At 48.6% G+C, this 19,401-nt stretch overlaps 1 protein-coding gene across 1 annotated transcript in view; it reads right to left on the bottom strand.

The window, feature by feature from the left end:
* Positions 1-19,401, bottom strand: part of USP48 (ubiquitin specific peptidase 48) — a gene marked incomplete in the record, with an annotated part of 55,611 nt that overhangs the window by 18,872 nt on the left and 17,338 nt on the right. The window contains 11 exon segments of the mRNA XM_073601465.1: positions 2,343-2,467; positions 2,559-2,630; positions 2,709-2,839; positions 3,504-3,618; positions 5,977-6,177; positions 11,083-11,232; positions 11,493-11,618; positions 17,915-18,094; positions 18,170-18,252; positions 18,384-18,517; positions 18,595-18,703. Of these exon segments, the coding sequence (XP_073457566.1) occupies positions 2,343-2,467; positions 2,559-2,630; positions 2,709-2,839; positions 3,504-3,618; positions 5,977-6,177; positions 11,083-11,232; positions 11,493-11,618; positions 17,915-18,094; positions 18,170-18,252; positions 18,384-18,517; positions 18,595-18,703 (1,426 nt within the window).

The raw sequence follows: 19,401 nt of genomic DNA, 5'->3' as shown, positions 1-19,401 counted from the left end.
TCAAAGGTCCGAGTCACCAAGTTTGGGGAAATGATTAGATAACTAGATCATGTTAATTAGGTTTCTGGTTACAGTTTGTATTGTCATCCTGCTGTATATATTTGTGTGTCACCTCAAATAAATCAGTCCATGTTCAGCAACCAAACGAGTATTGTCTTGCTTGTTGGTTGTTAGTGGTGGTTGGAATATCTGATGTCAATATTTAGACAGGGAGGAAGCGGTATATGATGAAAGCACTCAAGCGGAGTGTGGGCCGTTTCGTTACAACAGGAAACTAAACCGCCACCATGGCTGTTTGGCCTGCTGAGATGCTTTTTGTAGCTTTTGCATCCACCTCAGGGCTGTCCGCAGGCAGACCATGGAAAATGGATACAGAGGCTGCAGTCACATTTCACAATTGGACAGGAGCGGGTGCATGGATCGCACAATGTCTGCTGCGTCTTCATCCAATTCTATGGGCTGCCTGCACACAGCTGCGAGGTGGATGCAGATGCAGCAAAAAATGGCTCAGCACAGAGGACGGGTTCTCAGCACCCATCTGAATGAGCCCTCAACACTACATTGGGGTGAACGTCATTCCTCTCATCTCCCTCCATGACCTGAATGTTGCCAAAGTGGAACTAAACTCGGAAATACTTCCTACTCATTCCTCCTCCTCCTTGGCTATTTCCGCATGCCTTTTTTTGGGCTGGTGATTGGCCAGTGACGGAATGAGGTCATCCTGTGCATGCCCACAGGAGTTTGCAATTCCGGCATAGCCAGAGGGTGTCAAGAATGAATGCTGAGCAGCGCAGCTCAGAGTACATCCAATAGAAGACAGCGAGCAGGCTGGTATTTGTTAATATGGGAGGAGACATTGCACATCTCTTCTGTGTTACAGAGCTGCCAGTTTATTATTTACCTTTAGTTCCGCTTTATCCTCTTCACACAGATATATACACAGCCTCATGTAAACCACTTTCCGCACTCAGAGCGCGCTCTGCACGGTAGCCGACGAGTACCAGAAAGCTCCCAATGCATACTAGCAATTGGGAGCTTTCTGATCATGTGACCACCAATCACACCGGTCACATGACACAAATGCCCGCCTCCTGGCTTTTAAAACCCCTAAAAGGACCGGGAGGCGGACCTCGGGAAGAGAATACGTATCAATCTGCTGAAAACATCAGACAAGCTCCATATGGTGTGCCTGCCGCAACCCGCACTGTATGTGTGCCGCAACCCGCACTGTATGTGTGCCGTACCTCGCACTGTATGTGTGCCGTACCTCGCACTGTATGCGTGTTTTGTATGAGTGCCATACCTTGCACTGTATGCGTGTTTTGTATGAGTGCCGTACCTTGCACTGTATGCGTGTTTTGTATGAGTGCCGTACCTTGCACTGTATGCGTGTTTTGTATGAGTGCCGTACCTTGCACTGTATGCGTGTTTTGTATGAGTGCCGTACCTCGCACTGTATGTGTGCCGTGCATGTGTGCCGTACCTCGCACTGTATGTGTGCCGTGCATGTGTGCCGTACCTCGCACTGTATGTGTGCCGTACCTCGCACTGTATGTGTGCCGTACCTCGCACTGTATGCGTGTTTTGTATGTGTGCCGTACCTTGCACTGTATGTGTGCCGTGCATGTGTGCCGTACCTCGCACTGTATGTGTGCCGTGCATGTGTGCCGTACCTCGCACTGTATGTGTGTTTTGTATGTGTGCCGTACCTCGCACTGTATGTGTGCCGTACCTCGCACTGTATGTGTGCCGTACCTCGCACTGTATGTGTGCCGTACCTCGCACTGTATGCGTGTTTTGTATGTGTGCCGTACCTCGCACTGTATGTGTGCCGTACCTCGCACTGTATGTGTGCCGTACCTCGCACTGTATGTGTGCCGTACCTCGCACTGTATGTGTGCCGTACCTTGCACTGTATGCGTGTTTTGTATGTGTGCCGTACCTTGCACTGTATGTGTGCCGTGCATGTGTGCCGTACCTTGCACTGTATGTGTGCCATGCATGTGTGCCGTACCTTGCACTGTATGTGTGCCGTGCATGTGTGCCGTACCTTGCACTGTATGTGTGCCGTGCATGTGTGCCGTACCTCGCACTGTATGTGTGCCGTACCTCGCACTGTATGTGTGCCGTACCTCGCACTGTATGTGTGCCGTACCTCGCACTGTATGTGTGCCGTACCTCGCACTGTATGTGTGCCGTACCTCGCACTGTATGTGTGCCGTACCTCGCACTGTATGCGTGTTTTGTATGTGTGCCGTACCTCGCACTGTATGTGTGCCGTACCTCGCACTGTATGTGTGCCGTACCTTGCACTGTATGCGTGTTTTGTATGTGTGCCGTACCTTGCACTGTATGCATGGCTCCTTGTCATGTTTGAACTCGGGTGCGGCAGGGAAATACTCCTTCAGCTTGTGCCAGGCTGTGTCTGATATCAGCCGTCGCTCCCCCTCCGACAAGCACAATCCTCCTGCAATCAGAAATAGAGAGAAGTAATGGTCAGAGACGCACACATACAATCTATAAATACACATGCTGCGAGGGGCGCTCCAACAACCTACCATGCTGGCAGACCAGATCTTCATTGAAGGCCACTTCTGTGTCATCTTCCCTCTTCTCCTCCAGGATTTCCTCTGTATGATACAAGGGGGCTGCTATAAGTTCTGTCCGGCCAGTTCAGGCCCCCCCAATCCTCACATACAGGGATTTACCTTTATTGGGGGTACTTCCATTCACTTTCAGATCTCCTTGCTCAAACTCCTCCTCATGCTGGCCCAGCTGCTCGGTTGCTAGTTGCCTCCAGCGTCGTAATGACCCTTTCCCGATCCAATAACCTTCATCACTAAAGAGAAGAAGAAAGAAGAAAGAAGAAAGAAGAAAGAAGAAAGAAGGAAGAAGAAATAACAAAGAAGAAAGAAGAAAGAAGAAAGAAGAAAGAAGAAAGAAGAAAGAAGAAGAAGAAGAAGAAAGAAGAAGAAAGAAGAAGAAAGAAGAAAGAAGAAGAAAGAAGAAAGAAGAAAGAAGAAGAAGAAGAAGAAGAAGAAGAAAGAAGAAAGAAGAAAGAAGAAAGAAGAAGAAAGAAAGAAGAAAGAAGAAAGAAGGGTCACATTGTTGCATTCACAAATTGTCCCCCGTGTCGCTTCAAAGCCTCCAAAAAGAAGTCTATGATAATTCTCACTGAAGCTTTAGCTTTGCTTTGGGGGTATTGCAGGTATGAGATATCAGCACACAGGGCATGTGGAAAGCTTCATTAAAGCAATGCAGCAATTAGGTGCCATGGACAGAGCGGATCTCCAGCAGCAGGCACAAGCCAAAACCAGCGCCGTCACTACCAACACAGGGGGAGGGGGATGTCAGATCTACCCCATCTGAAGACACACAGGAATGTTATGTCAGCCCGGCCGCCACGCTCTCCATACAGCCAACTGGGCTTGGCTGGAGCTCCGCAACAGGCCCTTCAGGCCATCTAATAGCTCGGTGCCCCCCTCCCCCCCTTTCCTAATTACCTGTTTACTGTGACCTTCACCAAGTTTGCGATGGTTTTGTGATCCTCATTTAACTGATTCTTCAGACGTAACACTCGGCATCGTTCCACCACACAGTCCTCACACAGAGAATCCGCTGCAAAAGGACACAACAGGGACACGGTGAGCAGCGGGAGGAGAACCTCTCACCACCTTCTGATCAATGTCACAGCAGGCGGTGTACACATTATATACTAAGAGAATCTGCTTTATAAAGGTCATCGGGGGAAAAAAAACAAAAACACTTTATGCAGCTAGATACTCCCTATTTATGGAGGTTATACTAGAGAGCTGTATAGTACAGTGCCTGGAAAAAGTATTCATACCCCATTGAAATCTCACACATGTTGTCATGTTACAACCAAAAACATAAATGTATTTTATTGGGATTTTATGTGATAGACCAACACAAAGTGTCACATAATTGTGAAGTGGAAGAAAAATGATAAATGATACAAATAAATATGTGAAAAGTGTGGGGGAGGGGCATTTGTATTCAGCCCCCTTTACAGGTCAGGGATAAAGTTGTGGAGAAGTATAAAGCAGGGTTAGGTTATAATAAAATCTCCCAAGCTTTGAACATCTCACGGAGCTCTGTTCAATCCATCATCAGAAAATGGAAAGAGTATGGGACAACTGCAAACCTACCAAGACATGGCCGTCCACCTAAACTGACCGGCCGGGCAAGGAGAACATTCATCAGAGAAGAGCCAAGAGGTCCATGGTAACTCTGGAGGAGCTGCAGAGATCCACAGCTCAGGTGGGAGAATCTGTCCACAGGACAACTATTAGTCGTGTTCTCCACAAATCTGCCCTTTATGGAAGAGTGACAAGAAGAAAGACATTGGTGAAAGAAAGTCATAAGAAGTCCTGTTTGTAGTTTGTGAGAAGCCATGTGGAGGACACAGCAAACATGTGGAAGAAGGTGATCTGGTCAGATGAGACCAAAATTATACTTTATGGTCTAAAAGTAAAACGCTATGTGTGGGGAAAACTAACACTGCCCATCACCCTGAACACACCATCCCCACCGTGAAACATGGTGGTGGCAGCATCATGTGGTGGGGATGGTTTTCTTCAGCAGGGACAGGGAAGCTGGTCAGAGTTGATGGGAAGATGGATGGAGACAAATACAGGACAATCTTAGAAGAAAACCTGTAATGCCCCGTACACACGATAGGATTTTCAGATGGAAAATGTGTGATAGGACCTTGTTGTCGGAAATTCCGACCGTGTGTAGGCTCCATCACACATTTTCCATAGGAATTTCCGACACACAAAGTGTCACGCATGCTCAGAATAAATTAAGAAACAAAAGCTATTAGCTACTGCCCTGTTTATAGTCCCGATGTACGTGTTTTACGACACCACATTCAGAACGATCAGATTTTCCAACAACTTTATGTGACCGTGTGTATGCAAGACAAGTTCGAGCCAACATCCGTAAAAAAAAAAGCATGGATTTTGTTGTCGTAATGTCCGCCCGTGTGTACAGGGCATTAGAGTCTACAAAAGACTTGAGACTGGGGCGGAGGTTCACCTTCCAGCAGGACAACGACCCGAAACATCCAGCCAGAGCTACAATGGAATGGTTTAGATCAAAGCATATTCATGTGTTAGAATGGCCCAGTCACAGTCCAGACCTAAATCACATTGAGAATCTGTGGCAAGACTTGAAAATTGCTGTTCACAGACGCTCTCCATCCAATCTGACAGAGCTTGAGATATTTTACAAAGAAGAATGGGCAGAAATGTCCTCTCTAGATGTGCAAAGCTGGTAGAGACATCCCCAAAAAGACTTGCAGAGAAAGGGGGTTCTACAAAGTACTGACTCCGGGGGGCGCCATACAAATACCCCCCCCACACTTTTCACATATTTATTTGTATCATTTATCATTTTCCTTCCACTTCACAATTATGAGCCACTTTGTGTTGGTCTATCACATAAAACCCAAATAAAATACTTTTATGTTTTTGGTTGTAACAAAAAAATGTGGGAAATTTCAAGGGGTATGAATACTTTTTCAAGGCACCATAAAAGAGACTGCTGGAGACCATGTTATAACCCATAGACTCCGCCTTTTTCTAAATGATTATAAAGTTCTCCAGTGGCTATCAGTGCTCAGATCCTATGGAGGGCCTCCGAACACCTGTGTGTGCATCGGATCAAACCTCACAGGAGGACGCCTGGTGGGTGTACGGGATGGGCAGGGAACGGGCACAGCCATGGTTTACTACAGCTGGGTCCATTGCAGCTTCATAGGATACCAAGGACAGCTCCAGGTCTCCTACTGGGTGTTCCCAATCACCTGATTGCTATGAGAACATCTGATTGGCTATCACAGTGATCTGTCACCACGTCCTGAGAGCAAGGCATGATGGGAAAAACTCCTATATACAATAAAAGGTTTATAAGAGAGATGGAGGTGATACGCAGGGTTTGCAAGGTGCTCACCTTTCAGCCGTGGTCCTCCTCCGTATCTCTGATAAAAGACCTCGGCTGAGAACTCGGAGATTCTCTTCATGTGGGAGATCTTGTCGGGGTGCAGCTTGCTGTGGGCACACTGGTATTTGGAGTTGTCGATGGGTTTTGCTGGTGTGGACTCATCCAGCCATTTCTGAAGCCATTCCAGAGGAACAAACTCATATTTCTCATCTGCAGCAAAACGAAGCACAAAGGACGGGACATGTAGTAATGACCCCAGGAGGAGGGAGGACAATCATCCTGTTCTATACTCCATTTCTATACTGACAGACCTCATATCCCCACACACCCCCCAATTATACTGACAGACCTCATACCCACACACACCACCCAATTATAATCTACCAGAAGATGGGGAGGACCTTTCCTCAAAGTCACCATCTTCATTTATTTTCCATCAACACTATAATCTGCCACATTCACCTTTATTCATAGGAAGAGGCGGGAGACAAAGGGACCCCGAGGGAGAGACAGAGGGAGGAAGGTGAAGAGAATCTGAGGAAGGACAGAGGGCGGGAAGGTGAAGAGAATCTGAGGAAGGACAGAGGGAGGAAGGTGAAGGGATTCTGAGGAAGGACAGAGGGCGGGAAGGTGAAGAGAATCTGAGGAAGGACAGAGGGAGGAAGGTGAAGGGATTCTGAGGAAGGACAGAGGGCGGGAAGGTGAAGAGAATCTGAGGAAGGACAGAGGGAGGAAGATGAAGGGATTCTGAGGAAGGACAGAGAGATGGAAGATGAAGAGATTCTGAGGAAGGACAGAGGGCGGGAAGGTGAAGGGATTCTGAGGAAGGACAGAGGGAGGAAGAGGAAGGTGAAGGTGAAGGGATTCTGAGGAAGGACAGAGGGAGGAAGGTGAAGAGAATCTGAGGAAGGACAGAGGGAGGAAGGTGAAGAGATTCTGAGGAAGGACAGAGAGATGGAAGATGAAGAGATTCTGAGGAAGGACAGAGGGTGGGAAGGTGAAGGGATTCTGAGGAAGGACAGAGGGAGGAAGGTGAAGAAAATCTGAGGAAGGACAGAGGGCGGGAAGGTGAAGAAAATCTGAGGAAGGACAGAGGGCGGGAAGGTGAAGGGATTCTGAGGAAGGACAGAGGGCGGGAAGGTGAAGGGATTCTGAGGAAGGACAGAGGGAGGAAGGTGAAGAGATTCTGAGGAAGGACAGAGGGAGGAAGATGAAGAGATTCTGAAGAAGGACAGAGGGAGGAAGGTGAAGGGATTCTGAGGAAGGACAGAGGGTGGGAAGGTGAAGGAATTCTGAGGAAGGACAGAGGGTGGGAAGGTGAAGAGATTCTGAGGAAGGACAGAGGGTGGGAAGGTGAAGGAATTCTGAGGAAGGACAGAGGGAGGAAGGTGAAGAAAATCTGAGGAAGGACAGAGGGCGGGAAGGTGAAGGGATTCTGAAGAAGGACAGAGGGAGGAATGTGAAGGGATTCTGAGGAAGGACAGAGGGAGGAAGGTGAAGAGATTCTGAGGAAGGACAGAGGGAGGAAGGTGAAGAGATTCTGAGGAAGGACAGAGGGAGGAAGGTGAAGGGATTCTGAGGAAGGACAGAGGGAGGAAGGTGAAGAGATTCTGAGGAAGGACAGAGGGAGGAAGGTGAAGAGATTCTGAGGAAGGACAGAGGGTGGGAAGGTGAAGAGATTCTGAGGAAGGACAGAGGGAGGAAGGTGAAGAGATTCTGAGGAAGGACAGAGGGTGGGAAGGTGAAGGAATTCTGAGGAAGGACAGAGGGTGGGAAGGTGAAGAGATTCTGAGGAAGGACAGAGGGAGGAAGGTGAAGAGAATCTGAGGAAGGACGGGAAGGTGAAGAGATTCTGAGGAAGGACAGAGGGTGGGAAGGTGAAGAGATTCTGAGGAAGGACAGAGGGCGGGAAGGTGAAGGGAATCTGAGGAAGGACGAGGGCGAGAAGGTGAAGGGATTCTGAGGAAGGACGAGGGCGAGAAGGTGAAGAAAATCTGAGGAAGGACAGAGGGTGGGAAGGTGAAGGGATTCTGAGGAAGGACAGAGGGTGGGAAGGTGAAGAGATTCTGAGGAAGGACAGAGGGTGGGAAGGTGAAGAGATTCTGAGGAAGGACAGAGGGTGGGAAGGTGAAGAGATTCTGAGGAAGGACAGAGGGCGGGAAGGTGAAGAGATTCTGAGGAAGGACAGAGGGCGGGAAGGTGAAGAGATTCTGAGGAAGGACAGAGGGCGGGAAGGTGAAGGGATTCTGAGGAAGGACAGAGGGAGGAAGGTGAAGGGATTCTGAGGAAGGACAGAGGGCGGGAAGGTGAAGGGATTCTGAGGAAGGACAGAGGGCGGGAAGGTGAAGGGATTCTGAGGAAGGACAGAGGGCGGGAAGGTGAAGGGATTCTGAGGAAGGACAGAGGGCGGGAAGGTGAAGGGATTCTGAGGAAGGACAGAGGGCGGGAAGGTGAAGGGATTCTGAGGAAGGACAGAGGGCGGGAAGGTGAAGGGATTCTGAGGAAGGACAGAGGGCGGGAAGGTGAAGGGATTCTGAGGAAGGACAGAGGGCGGGAAGGTGAAGGGATTCTGAGGAAGGACAGAGGGTGGGAAGGTGAAGGGATTCTGAGGAAGGACAGAGGGAGGAAGATGAAGAGATTCTGAGGAAGGACAGAGGGAGGAAGATGAAGAGATTCTGAGGAAGGACAGAGGGAGGAAGATGAAGAGATTCTGAAGAAGGACAGAGGGCAGGAAGGTGAAGGGATTCTGAGGAAGGACAGAGGGAGGAAGATGAAGGGATTCTGAGGAAGGACAGAGGGTGGGAAGGTGAAGGGATTCTGAGGAAGGACAGAGGGCGGGAAGGTGAAGGGATTCTGAGGAAGGACAGAGGGTGGGAAGGTGAAGGGATTCTGAGGAAGGACAGAGGGAGGAAGATGAAGGGATTCTGAGGAAGGACAGAGGGCGGGAAGGTGAAGGGATTCTGAGGAAGGACAGAGGGAGGAAGATGAAGGGATTCTGAGGAAGGACAGAGGGCGGGAAGGTGAAGGGATTCTGAGGAAGGACAGAGGGAGGAAGATGAAGGATTCTCAGGACAGAGGGTTTAACACAAATTAATCAGCTTTGCATTTACGATTGTGAGATCCATTACAACATTTTTTTATTGTACATTAACTTATTAAAGGGCGACTCCGGGAAGCAGTACTTTTCACTGAGTGCCCCACCCACCAAACATGCAGGAAGAGATGTAAACTGTAAATTGTGAATAATTTAAAAATCATATTTTTATAGACATAGATACATAAAGGAGCCCAAATGATTTCACAAAGACGCATTTCTTCTTTAAGAAGCAGCGATAAATGTTATTTAGGAACCCTTTACCCACCATAGTCCTACATATTGTGCACCTTGTGAGTCCCTAAACATGGGTGGGGGTGTCAAAATTATATTCTCTGTATGTGAGGACTGGTAACACTAACTATTACAAAAGTCAAGGGCGGATTTTACATCCAGTAGGGAGTTACCGGGGAGGCAGGACTCCAGATTAGAATGGTGGTGAAGGATTCAGGATTTCCAGGGTGCCAAATACACAGGACTAGGGCATGTGTGTTATCTACAGGAAATGTTACAAGTCTAGCCAGGACAATAATAAGGACTGAAATGCTGGAGAAAATGCTGCTCCCCGTCACTGACCAGTACAAGGTGCGGCGTTCTGACTTCCCTTCCAGCATGCTTGTTCCAGGTCAATTACTTCCAGCCAAGTATTATTCTAGGAAGGATCTGCAATCCCAACACTGGTGGCCTTGGCACTTTGATCATGCGATTTATGCCTCAGAAAATGAATGGCCAATCCGAACTCTGATCCTCCCCCCTTCAGCAGAGATCACATGACCAAGAGCCTAGGTCTTCAGAGATGTGAGCAGTACTGAGGGGAGCCTGGAGCAGCAGCATTATTATTATTTCAGCTTATTAGTCTTCACTCAACTTAAAACAAAAAAAATGTTATTTTAAAAGCAGACCTACCACTGAAATTTACAGATTCCACATGAATACATTTCATACAAATTATGTTTTGATCCCCTTTCTAGTCACATGACTCACTGCCACGGCAAAGGTCACATGGTCTGACCCCACAGCTCTCAGTGAATTCAGGCTTCAGCTCCAATTATGTACACAGGTGGCAGGCAGTTAAAAAACCCCAGGCAACGGCCACGGGACCGACGCCTCGGCAACGGCCTTGTGCCTACTGGGATGTGGGTAATCAGTCTAACTTTTGCCCCTGTTCATATAAATGTATTGATTGTTTGATTGACATATTGTACTAAACCCTGTTACCTTTTATGTACTTGACCAATTATATTGTCATTGATCATGTGCCAATCAAATTACAGATACCCTCCTGATGAAGCGGCATTAGTCCACAAAACTAGTTGAGATGTTATCCGTGATCAACCATCCCACTGTGATCTTCCCCGTTTGGGGAGTATTATCTTGGTGATACATATGGATTGTCACCAAAGTTTTTAATTTGTAACTGATTTTTTGTTATGTGTTATTAATCATGTATCAATAAACTTTTATAGGTGTTTACATATCTATATCTACCTTCTTTGTACTGTACCGAGATAATCCACTCGCCCTATTTTTTTTTTTTGTTTGGGGTAGGCCTGGTTGGGGACCAGGTTTCCGATCTCTTTATCTCAAAGGCCACAAAGGACCGACGCCTAGACAAGGATCATGTGACTCAGCACCACAGCAATGTGGTCTTCCCATTGTTGGCTTTCCCTTCTGAACATACAAATAATGAAACATTCCATCTCCTGCAACCCCTCATTGCCGGCTCCCACCAGAGGTGTGACATGAGAGTCCCGATCATGTGATCACCGATTGGCTGTCACAGGGAACACAAGCCCATACTACTGGCTGTGAAGTGTCAGTGGGAGCGGTCAGTGCTGGAGGTGGGCGGTGAGCACGCTCCCAGTGGGCTCATACATGTGGCAGCACAGAATAAATCCCACCTCAGGTCTACCACCATGCCATGCATACAGCCGGCAGGAAGGGGTTACCACAACCTTCAATTTACAGAAGAGAACAATGTGAGCATTGAATGGATATGTGAGATAAAAGATCTTACAGACCAGCTCCAGCTGGTAACCTCTGGTACAGCTCCTTCACCTCTTCGTGTTTGGCCTTCCCTTTGTCCACGCTCTGTTTACGCATCTCAGACATCTCCACGCACCACTCCTCAAACTTACAGTTATCCAGCTCCACCAGTTTCTGGAGGAAACCTGCAACACACCAGCAGAGAGCGCTAGAACATAAACAGGAGCACACAGGAAGGTCACACTCAGGGCCACCATTAGAAGTCATGGGGCCCAGTACAGTCTACAGAACAGGGACCACCAACCCCAGGGCCTTCCAATACACTTTACTTGGTTAGAGATAATAGGTCTCACCCAAATCCAGTAGACACTATTACTGATCGTGTTCTGCTAAACTTTCCAGAAAGTCTGATGAATGGAAGGTGATGAAATGACGTCTCATTTACCTGGAACCTCAAACTCCACGTCCGGTTTCTCCTCCGTCTTCAGCCTGTACACCAACATGTAGGCGTTCCGAGAACAGTGAAAGCCTTTCGCACATTTGGGTTTGCGGGCGATGGCTTTAGAAGGTTCTGGTGAGGAAAGAAGAGAAATGCAGAGAAGACGACATCAGTAGATTATGGAATACAGGAAACGTCACTTCATATCTATGTGTATACCGATCACCATCACTACACCGATCACCATACCGATCACCATCACTACACCGAACACCATCACTACACAGATCACCATCACTACACCGATCACCATCACTACACAGATCACCATCACTACACAGATCACCATCACTACACCGATCACCATCACTACACCGATCACCATCACTACACCGATCACCATCACTACACAGATCACCATCACTACACAGATCACCATCACTACACAGATCACCATCACTACACCGATCACCATCACTACACAGATCACCATCACTACACAGATCACCATCACTACACAGATCACAATACCGATCACCATCACTACACCGATCACCATACCGATCACCATCACTACACCGATCACCATCACTACACCGATCACCATCACTACACAGATCACCATCACTACACAGATCACCATCACTACACAGATCACCATCACTACACAGATCACCATCACTACACAGATCACCATCACTACACAGATCACCATCACTACACCGATCACCATCACTACACCGATCACCATCACTACACCGATCACCATCACTACACCGATCACCATCACTACACCGATCACCATCACTACACAGATCACCATCACTACACAGATCACCATCACTACACAGATCACCATCACTACACAGATCACCATCACTACACCGATCACCATACCGATCACCATCACTACACCGAACACCATCACTACACCGAACACCATCACTACACAGATCACCATCACTACACAGATCACCATCACTACACAGATCACCATCACTACACAGATCACCATCACTACACCGATCACCATCACTACACAGATCACCATCACTACACAGATCACCATCACTACACCGATCACCATACCGATCACCATCACTACACAGATCACCATCACTACACCGATCACCATCACTACACAGATCACCATCACTACACAGATCACCATCACTACACAGATCACCATCACTACACAGATCACCATCACTACACAGATCACCATCACTACACAGATCACCATCACTACACAGATCACCATCACTACACAGATCACCATCACTACACAGATCACCATCACTACACAGATCACCATCACTACACAGATCACCATCACTACACAGATCACCATCACTACACAGATCACCATCACTACACCGATCACCATCACTACACAGATCACCATCACTACACAGATCACCATCACTACACAGATCACCATCACTACACCGATCACCAATAACATTATGATCCCCCGTCCTTAATATGGAGAAGGTCCCTTTTTTCTTGTCCTCCCACCATGGACTCCACTAGACCTCTGAAGGTACGTTGTGGTATCTGGCACCAAGCCGTCACTAGCAGATCCTGTAGGTTGGGAGGCGGGGCCTCCATGGATGGGACTTGTTTTTCCAGGACATCCCACAGATCCTCGATTGGGCCAGGATCTGGAGATCCCACCCACTTTCAGATGTCATTGTAACCAGATAATCCATGTAACTGCTTCACCCATCAGTGGTCAGAATGTACTGGCTGATCGGTGTAGGACATGACTGTACTGCATGGAAGGTGTACAAATCTATACCACCAACATACCTCTTATCACCCATAATCAGATATCTAACTCCTTCAAACCCAGGACCGTCCACATTCTTACTAACAATTTTAAGCACTGATGAAGGGGACCCGTGAACCCCAAAAACTTCAATTTATGAATTAACTCTTCATGATCTCAACATTTGGCCTGGGGACGTCACCTCCACCTGAAGAGCCCTCCTAGAGCCCCCTTCAAGTCCACAGGTGGCCAGGCAGAGCCCTTCTAACCTTCAACACAGCTTATATCTGGTCTGCGAGATCGATCTGCATCCAGACTGAAAACCATTGGATGTCAGATGTGGTGCGTGTATGGGGCCCCCCCCGCCCCTCCCCCCCATCTATGACAGCAAAGGAGGAAGAAAACTTTCACTCAAAATAAACATCCACTGGAGGAAATGATCGACGTCGCAGAACGGTTACTTTTATTAGCCCCTTGCTGACCCAAATTATATATATGTATACACACACACACACACACACACACATCCCAATTTTTTTTTTTTCTGGTAAAATATAAAAGATGTTAGGCCGAGTAAATAGATACCCAACATGTCATGCTTTAAAACTGCGCACACTCTTGGAACGCGGAAAAACTACGGCACTTCATAGGCGCTGCTTTGACATTTTTTTTTTTTTTTACAGGTTAGAGTAAGAGGTCTGGAGATAGAATTATTACTCTCACTCTAACGTTTGCGGCGATACCTCACATGTGTATTGTGAGCACCATTTACATATGTGTGCATAACCCAGGTGTACTTTCGCTTCTGTCGGTGCTTTAGCAGTTTTCTTTTTAAGGTCATGTGACAATGTGACCTTAAAGCGGTGTTCCCATTTTTTAAAAAAAATTAAAAGTCAGCAGCTACAAATCCTGCAGCTGCTGACATTTAATTGGACACTTACCTGTCCCTGGGTCCAGTGATGCGGGGGATCGAAGTTCCGCTCGTCTCCCCCTCCGTTCGGTGGTGTCGGCATTGCAACTGTGAGCGCCAGGTTGTGGCTTCACACCCGGGCACCCACTGCGCATGCGTGAGCGGCGCAGCGATTGGCCGCTCAGTCATCTGGGACCTGTAATGGGTCCCATATGATTGACAAGAGGGAGGGAGCAGAGCTGAGCCCTTCCTGCGCTGAGGGGAAGTGATGTCACCAGCCCAGGCACTGAAAGAGGCAGACTACGAGGGACCTCCTAGCAACAGGCATTTAGAGGCGAGTTGAAAAAAAAAAAATTTCCAAATGTTTTTTATTTTTTATTTTTTTTTTTAGGCACATTCATGCATTTCTTTTTTTTTTTTTGGTGGAACACCACTTTAAGAAAAAGAAAAAAAAAAAAGGGACCCGTTTTGCGGCACTTTCAAGGTGCTGCCCATTCATTTCAATGGGCGGGGGTGTTTTGGGAGATGCTGCTTGCAGGACTTTTTCTAACATCTCACAAGCGCCGTCTGAGTGTGAAAGCGCACACTGCAATGAATGGGAGGCGCTTTTCAGAGGTTATTTCTAGCGCTGAAAACTGCCTTGGTGTGAAAGGGGTCTAAGGGATGTGCACTGCAGGGAAAGAAAATCCATCACATCCCCGCTGACAGGACGGAGCTCTGCATTGGTTACATAGAGCTCTGTTCTGTGTCTCTCTTTGATGATCAGCGGGTGCCAGCGCTCATCCATTGGCCGGCACACAATGATTGGCTTCTGCTGTGACTAATGACAACAGAAGTAGTGTACGCCCCCCACCAGGAAGTGCAGATCCACATTCATTTATACATTTATACAGAGATACGGGAAGCAGTGTTCAATTTAGTCTTAGGACTAAAACAGCATTTTGGTTTTAGTCCCATTTTAGTCTTCTGCAATTGTTTTAGTCGTATTTAGACAACTAAATCTCCAGAACATTTTAGTCGACTAAAATCCAAATCGGCAGAGTTAAATTGTACTGCATTATTTAAGCATTTCTCTACAAATTGCCAAACTCATTATATACTGCTGGAGTGAGAAATCTAATATGTTATCTATGGTATTGAGATATGAACATTGGTAATTTTGATGTCAAATTTCAATTTAGTTTTAGTCTTTTAAATAAAATGCCATTTTAGTTTTAGTCGTATTTTAGTAGACTAAAATAGTATTAAAGTTAGTCGACTAAAATGCTTTAGTCAACTAAATTAACACTGCCGGAAAGTATTCACCGAGGTTTACTTTTTCCACATTTTGTTATGTTACAGCCTTTTTCCAAAATGGATTCAATTTATTACTTTCCTCAAAATTCTACAAACATCCCCCATAATGACCACGTGAGAGACGTTTGTGTGAAATCTTTGCAAATTTATAATTTAAAAAAAAAAAAAAAAAAAAAAATTCCATGCACAGAAGTCTCACAGGCTCCGCCCATGTACATCACAGGCTCCGCCCATGTACATCACAGGCTCCGCCCATGTACAGCACCATCACAGGCTCCGCCCATGTACATCACCATCACAGGCTCCGCCCATGTACATCACCATCACAGGCTCCGCCCATGTACATAACCATCACAGGCTCCGCCCATGTACATAACCATCACAGGCTCCGCCCATGTACATCACTATCACAGGCTCCGCCCATGTACATCACTATCACAGGCTCCGCCCATGTACATCACTATCACAGGCTCCGCCCATGTACATCACTATCACAGGCTCCGCCCATGTACATCCCATTCTTCTTTGCAGGACCTCTCCAGCTCCATCAGGTTGGATGGGGAGTGTCGGTGTACAGCCATTTTCAGATCTCTCCAGAGACGTTCATTCAGGTTCAAGTCTGGGCTCTGGCTGGACCACTCAAGGACATTCACAGAGTTGTCCCGGAGCCACTCCTTTGTTATCTTGGCTGTGTGCTTAGGGTCGTTGTCCTGTTGGAAGATGAATCTTTGCCCCAGTCTGAGGTCCAGAGCGCTCTGGAGCAGGTTTTCATCAAGGATGTCTCTGTACATTGCTGCATTCAGCTTTCCCTCCATCCTGACTAGTCTCCCAGTTCCTGCCACTGAAAAACATCCCCACAGCATGATGCTGCCACCACCATGCTTCACAGTAGGGATGGTATTGGCCAGGTGATGAGCAGTGCCTGGTTTCCTCCAAACATGGCGCTTGCCATTCAGGCTGAAGAGTTCAATCTTTGTTTCATCAGACCATGAGCATGTCTCTTATGGTCTGAGAGTCCTTCAGGTGCCTTTTGGTAAACTCCAGGCAGGCTGTCATGTGCCTTTTTACTGAGGAGTGACTTCCGTCTGGTCACTCTACTATACAGGCCTGATTGGTGGAGTGCTGCAGAGATGGCTGTTCTTCTGGAAGGTTCTCCTCTCTCCACAGAGAAACTCTGGAGCTCTGTCAGAGTGACCATCGGGCTCTTGGTCACCTCCCTGACTAAGGTCCTTCTCCCCCGATCGCTCAGTTTGGCCGGGCGGCCCGCTCCAGGAAGAGTCCTGGTGGTTCCAAACTTCTTCCATTAAAGGATGATGGAGGCCACTGTGCTCACTGGGACCTTCAATGCTGCAGAAATGTTTCTGTACCCCCCCACCTGTGCCTCCATACAATCCTGTCTCGGAGGTCTACAGACAATTCCTTGGACTCCATGGCTTGGTTTGTGCTCTGACATGCACTGTTACCTGTGGGACCTTCTATAGACAGTTGTGTGCCTTTCCAAATCCTGTCCAATCACCTGAATTTACCACAGGTGGACTCCAATCCAAGTTGTAGAAACATCTCAAGGATGATCGGTGGAAACAGGATGGACCCGAGAGCAATTCTGAGTGTCATGGCAAAGGCTGTGATGCTCGCGTCCATGGGGGGAGCCAGAGAGGCTCGCGTCCATGGGGGGAGCCCGAGAGGCTCGCGTCCATGGGGGGAGCCCGAGAGGCTCGCGTCCATGGGGGGAGCCCGAGAGGCTCGCGTCCATGGGGGGAGCCCGAGAGGCTCGCGTCCATGGGGGGAGCCCGAGAGGCTCGCGTCCATGGGAGGAGCCCGAGAGGCTCGCGTCCATGGGAGGAGCCCGAGAGGCTCGCGTCCATGGGAGGAGCCCGAGAGGCTCGCGTCCATGGGGGGAGCCCGAGAGGCTCGCGTCCATGGGGGGAGCCCGAGAGGCTCGCGTCCATGGGGGGAGCCCGAGAGGCTCGCGTCCATGGGGGGAGCCCGAGAGGCTCGCGTCCATGGGAGGAGCCCGAGAGGCTCACGTCCATGGGAGGAGCCCGTGATCATTATGTACGTTGCAAATTTAAACATTAAAAAAATGCCAAGATTTCACACAAATTTCTCTCACGTGGTCATTATGGGGGATGTTTGTAGAATTTTGAGGAAAATAATGAATTTAATCCATTTTGGAATAAGGCTGTAACATAACAAAATGTGGAAAAAGCGAAGTGCTGTGAATACTTTCCGGATGCTCTGTTTATATCTATCTCTATTCTGCACGGATCGGCCGCCCTGTAGCAGTAAATTTGTCATTAGTTACAATAGGATATCACACATCTATAAGACCACCTCTGACTTCTATAACCAATACATGAAGGGGGGGAGGGGAGGGGGGGGAAGGGGTGTGAGTACACCAGCCATAGTAAAGTGAGAGGTAAAAGGGCACTCACAACGTAAAGCCTTTACCTAGATCCTCCTCAATTCCCAGCTGGAGCTTCTTCCCCTCCATCTTCTCTATCTCCTCATCATTGAACTTGTACCACTCGGAGGTGTGCGGGTCCCGGACATGGGCGATGTAATGCCCCGAGTAGGCGCTCACACCCCGGTGTATGAGGACCGCCGTCAGCTCATAACTAGAATTACTGCCTGAAAAGAAGAGGAAAGGTCAGGAAAGTCCCGGACTTGGAGGACCATTGGAGTCCCTAGAAACGTCTCACCAACCTGCCTGTTCTACGAAGGGCCCCATGTCCAGGGTCTCGGAGAAGGCGATGTAGGTGTTCAGCTTCTTCTTGTGGCCGGTTTGTCTGCAGACAGAAGAGAGGATTGTTCAGAGATCGCGCCCTACGCGGGTCAATGAGAACTACACTGCTCCAAGCAGGCAGCTTCTGGTCCCTATTGACAACACATTCTGGGGAGGAGCTGGTCAGGACCACACCTGTCAAAGACGAATCGCATGAGCTGGAGGTTGAGGGTTGGTGGCAACTTGACCAATCGGATTTTGCGGGTGGCGTTTTGCTTGGTCTGACAGGTCTCACAGAAATAACGATTGTCTCCCTCCAACTTCTCTTCCTGTAGAAGACAATGTTCTAACAACGCAAGGAACCAACAAGATGGCGGCTATGAATGGGGGCGGGGAGGAGACCTACCTTGAGGAACTCTGTGACACAGTCCGTCAGCTGCTTGTGGCCCTGAATGTTCAGCTCCAGTTCATAGAACTTCGACACCAACTTCGACTCTCGGCCACAGTGACTGCAACTGGAAGACAAGGCAGAGAGTGACGCCAACGCACCACACCGGGGCCCAGAGTGACGCCAACGCACCACACCGGGGCAGAGAGTGACACCAACGCACCACACCGGGGCCCAGAGTGACACCAACGCACCACACCGGGGCAGAGAGTGACGCCAACGCACCACACCGGGGCAGAGAGTGACACCAACGCACCACCCGGGGCAGAGAGTGACACCAACGCACCACACCGGGGCAGAGAGTGACACCAACGCACCACACCGGGGCAGAGAGTGACACCAACGCACCACACCGGGGCAGAGAGTGACACCAACGCACCACACCGGGGCAGAGAGTGACACCAACGCACCACACCACACCGGGCAGAGAGTGACACCAACGCACCACACCGGGGCAGAGAGTGACACCAACGCACCACACCACACCGGGCAGAGAGTGACTCCAACACACCAGAGAGTGACACCAACACACCACACCGGGGCAGAGAGTGACACCAACGCACCACACCGGGGCAGAGAGTGACACCAACGCACCACACCGGGGCAGAGAGTGACACCAACGCACCACACCGGGGCAGAGAGTGACACCAACGCACCACACCACACCGGGGCAGAGAGTGACACCAACACACCACACCGGGGCAGAGAGTGATATTGCATGGCAGAGGGTGACAACAATGCACCACACATCCTATGGTGGCTCTT

The sequence above is a fragment of the Aquarana catesbeiana genome, linkage group LG10, assembly GCF_042186555.1.
Source record: "Aquarana catesbeiana isolate 2022-GZ linkage group LG10, ASM4218655v1, whole genome shotgun sequence".
In the NCBI taxonomy this organism is placed as follows: domain Eukaryota; kingdom Metazoa; phylum Chordata; class Amphibia; order Anura; family Ranidae; genus Aquarana; species Aquarana catesbeiana.
This window is presented reverse-complemented; position numbering and strand designations above follow the sequence as displayed.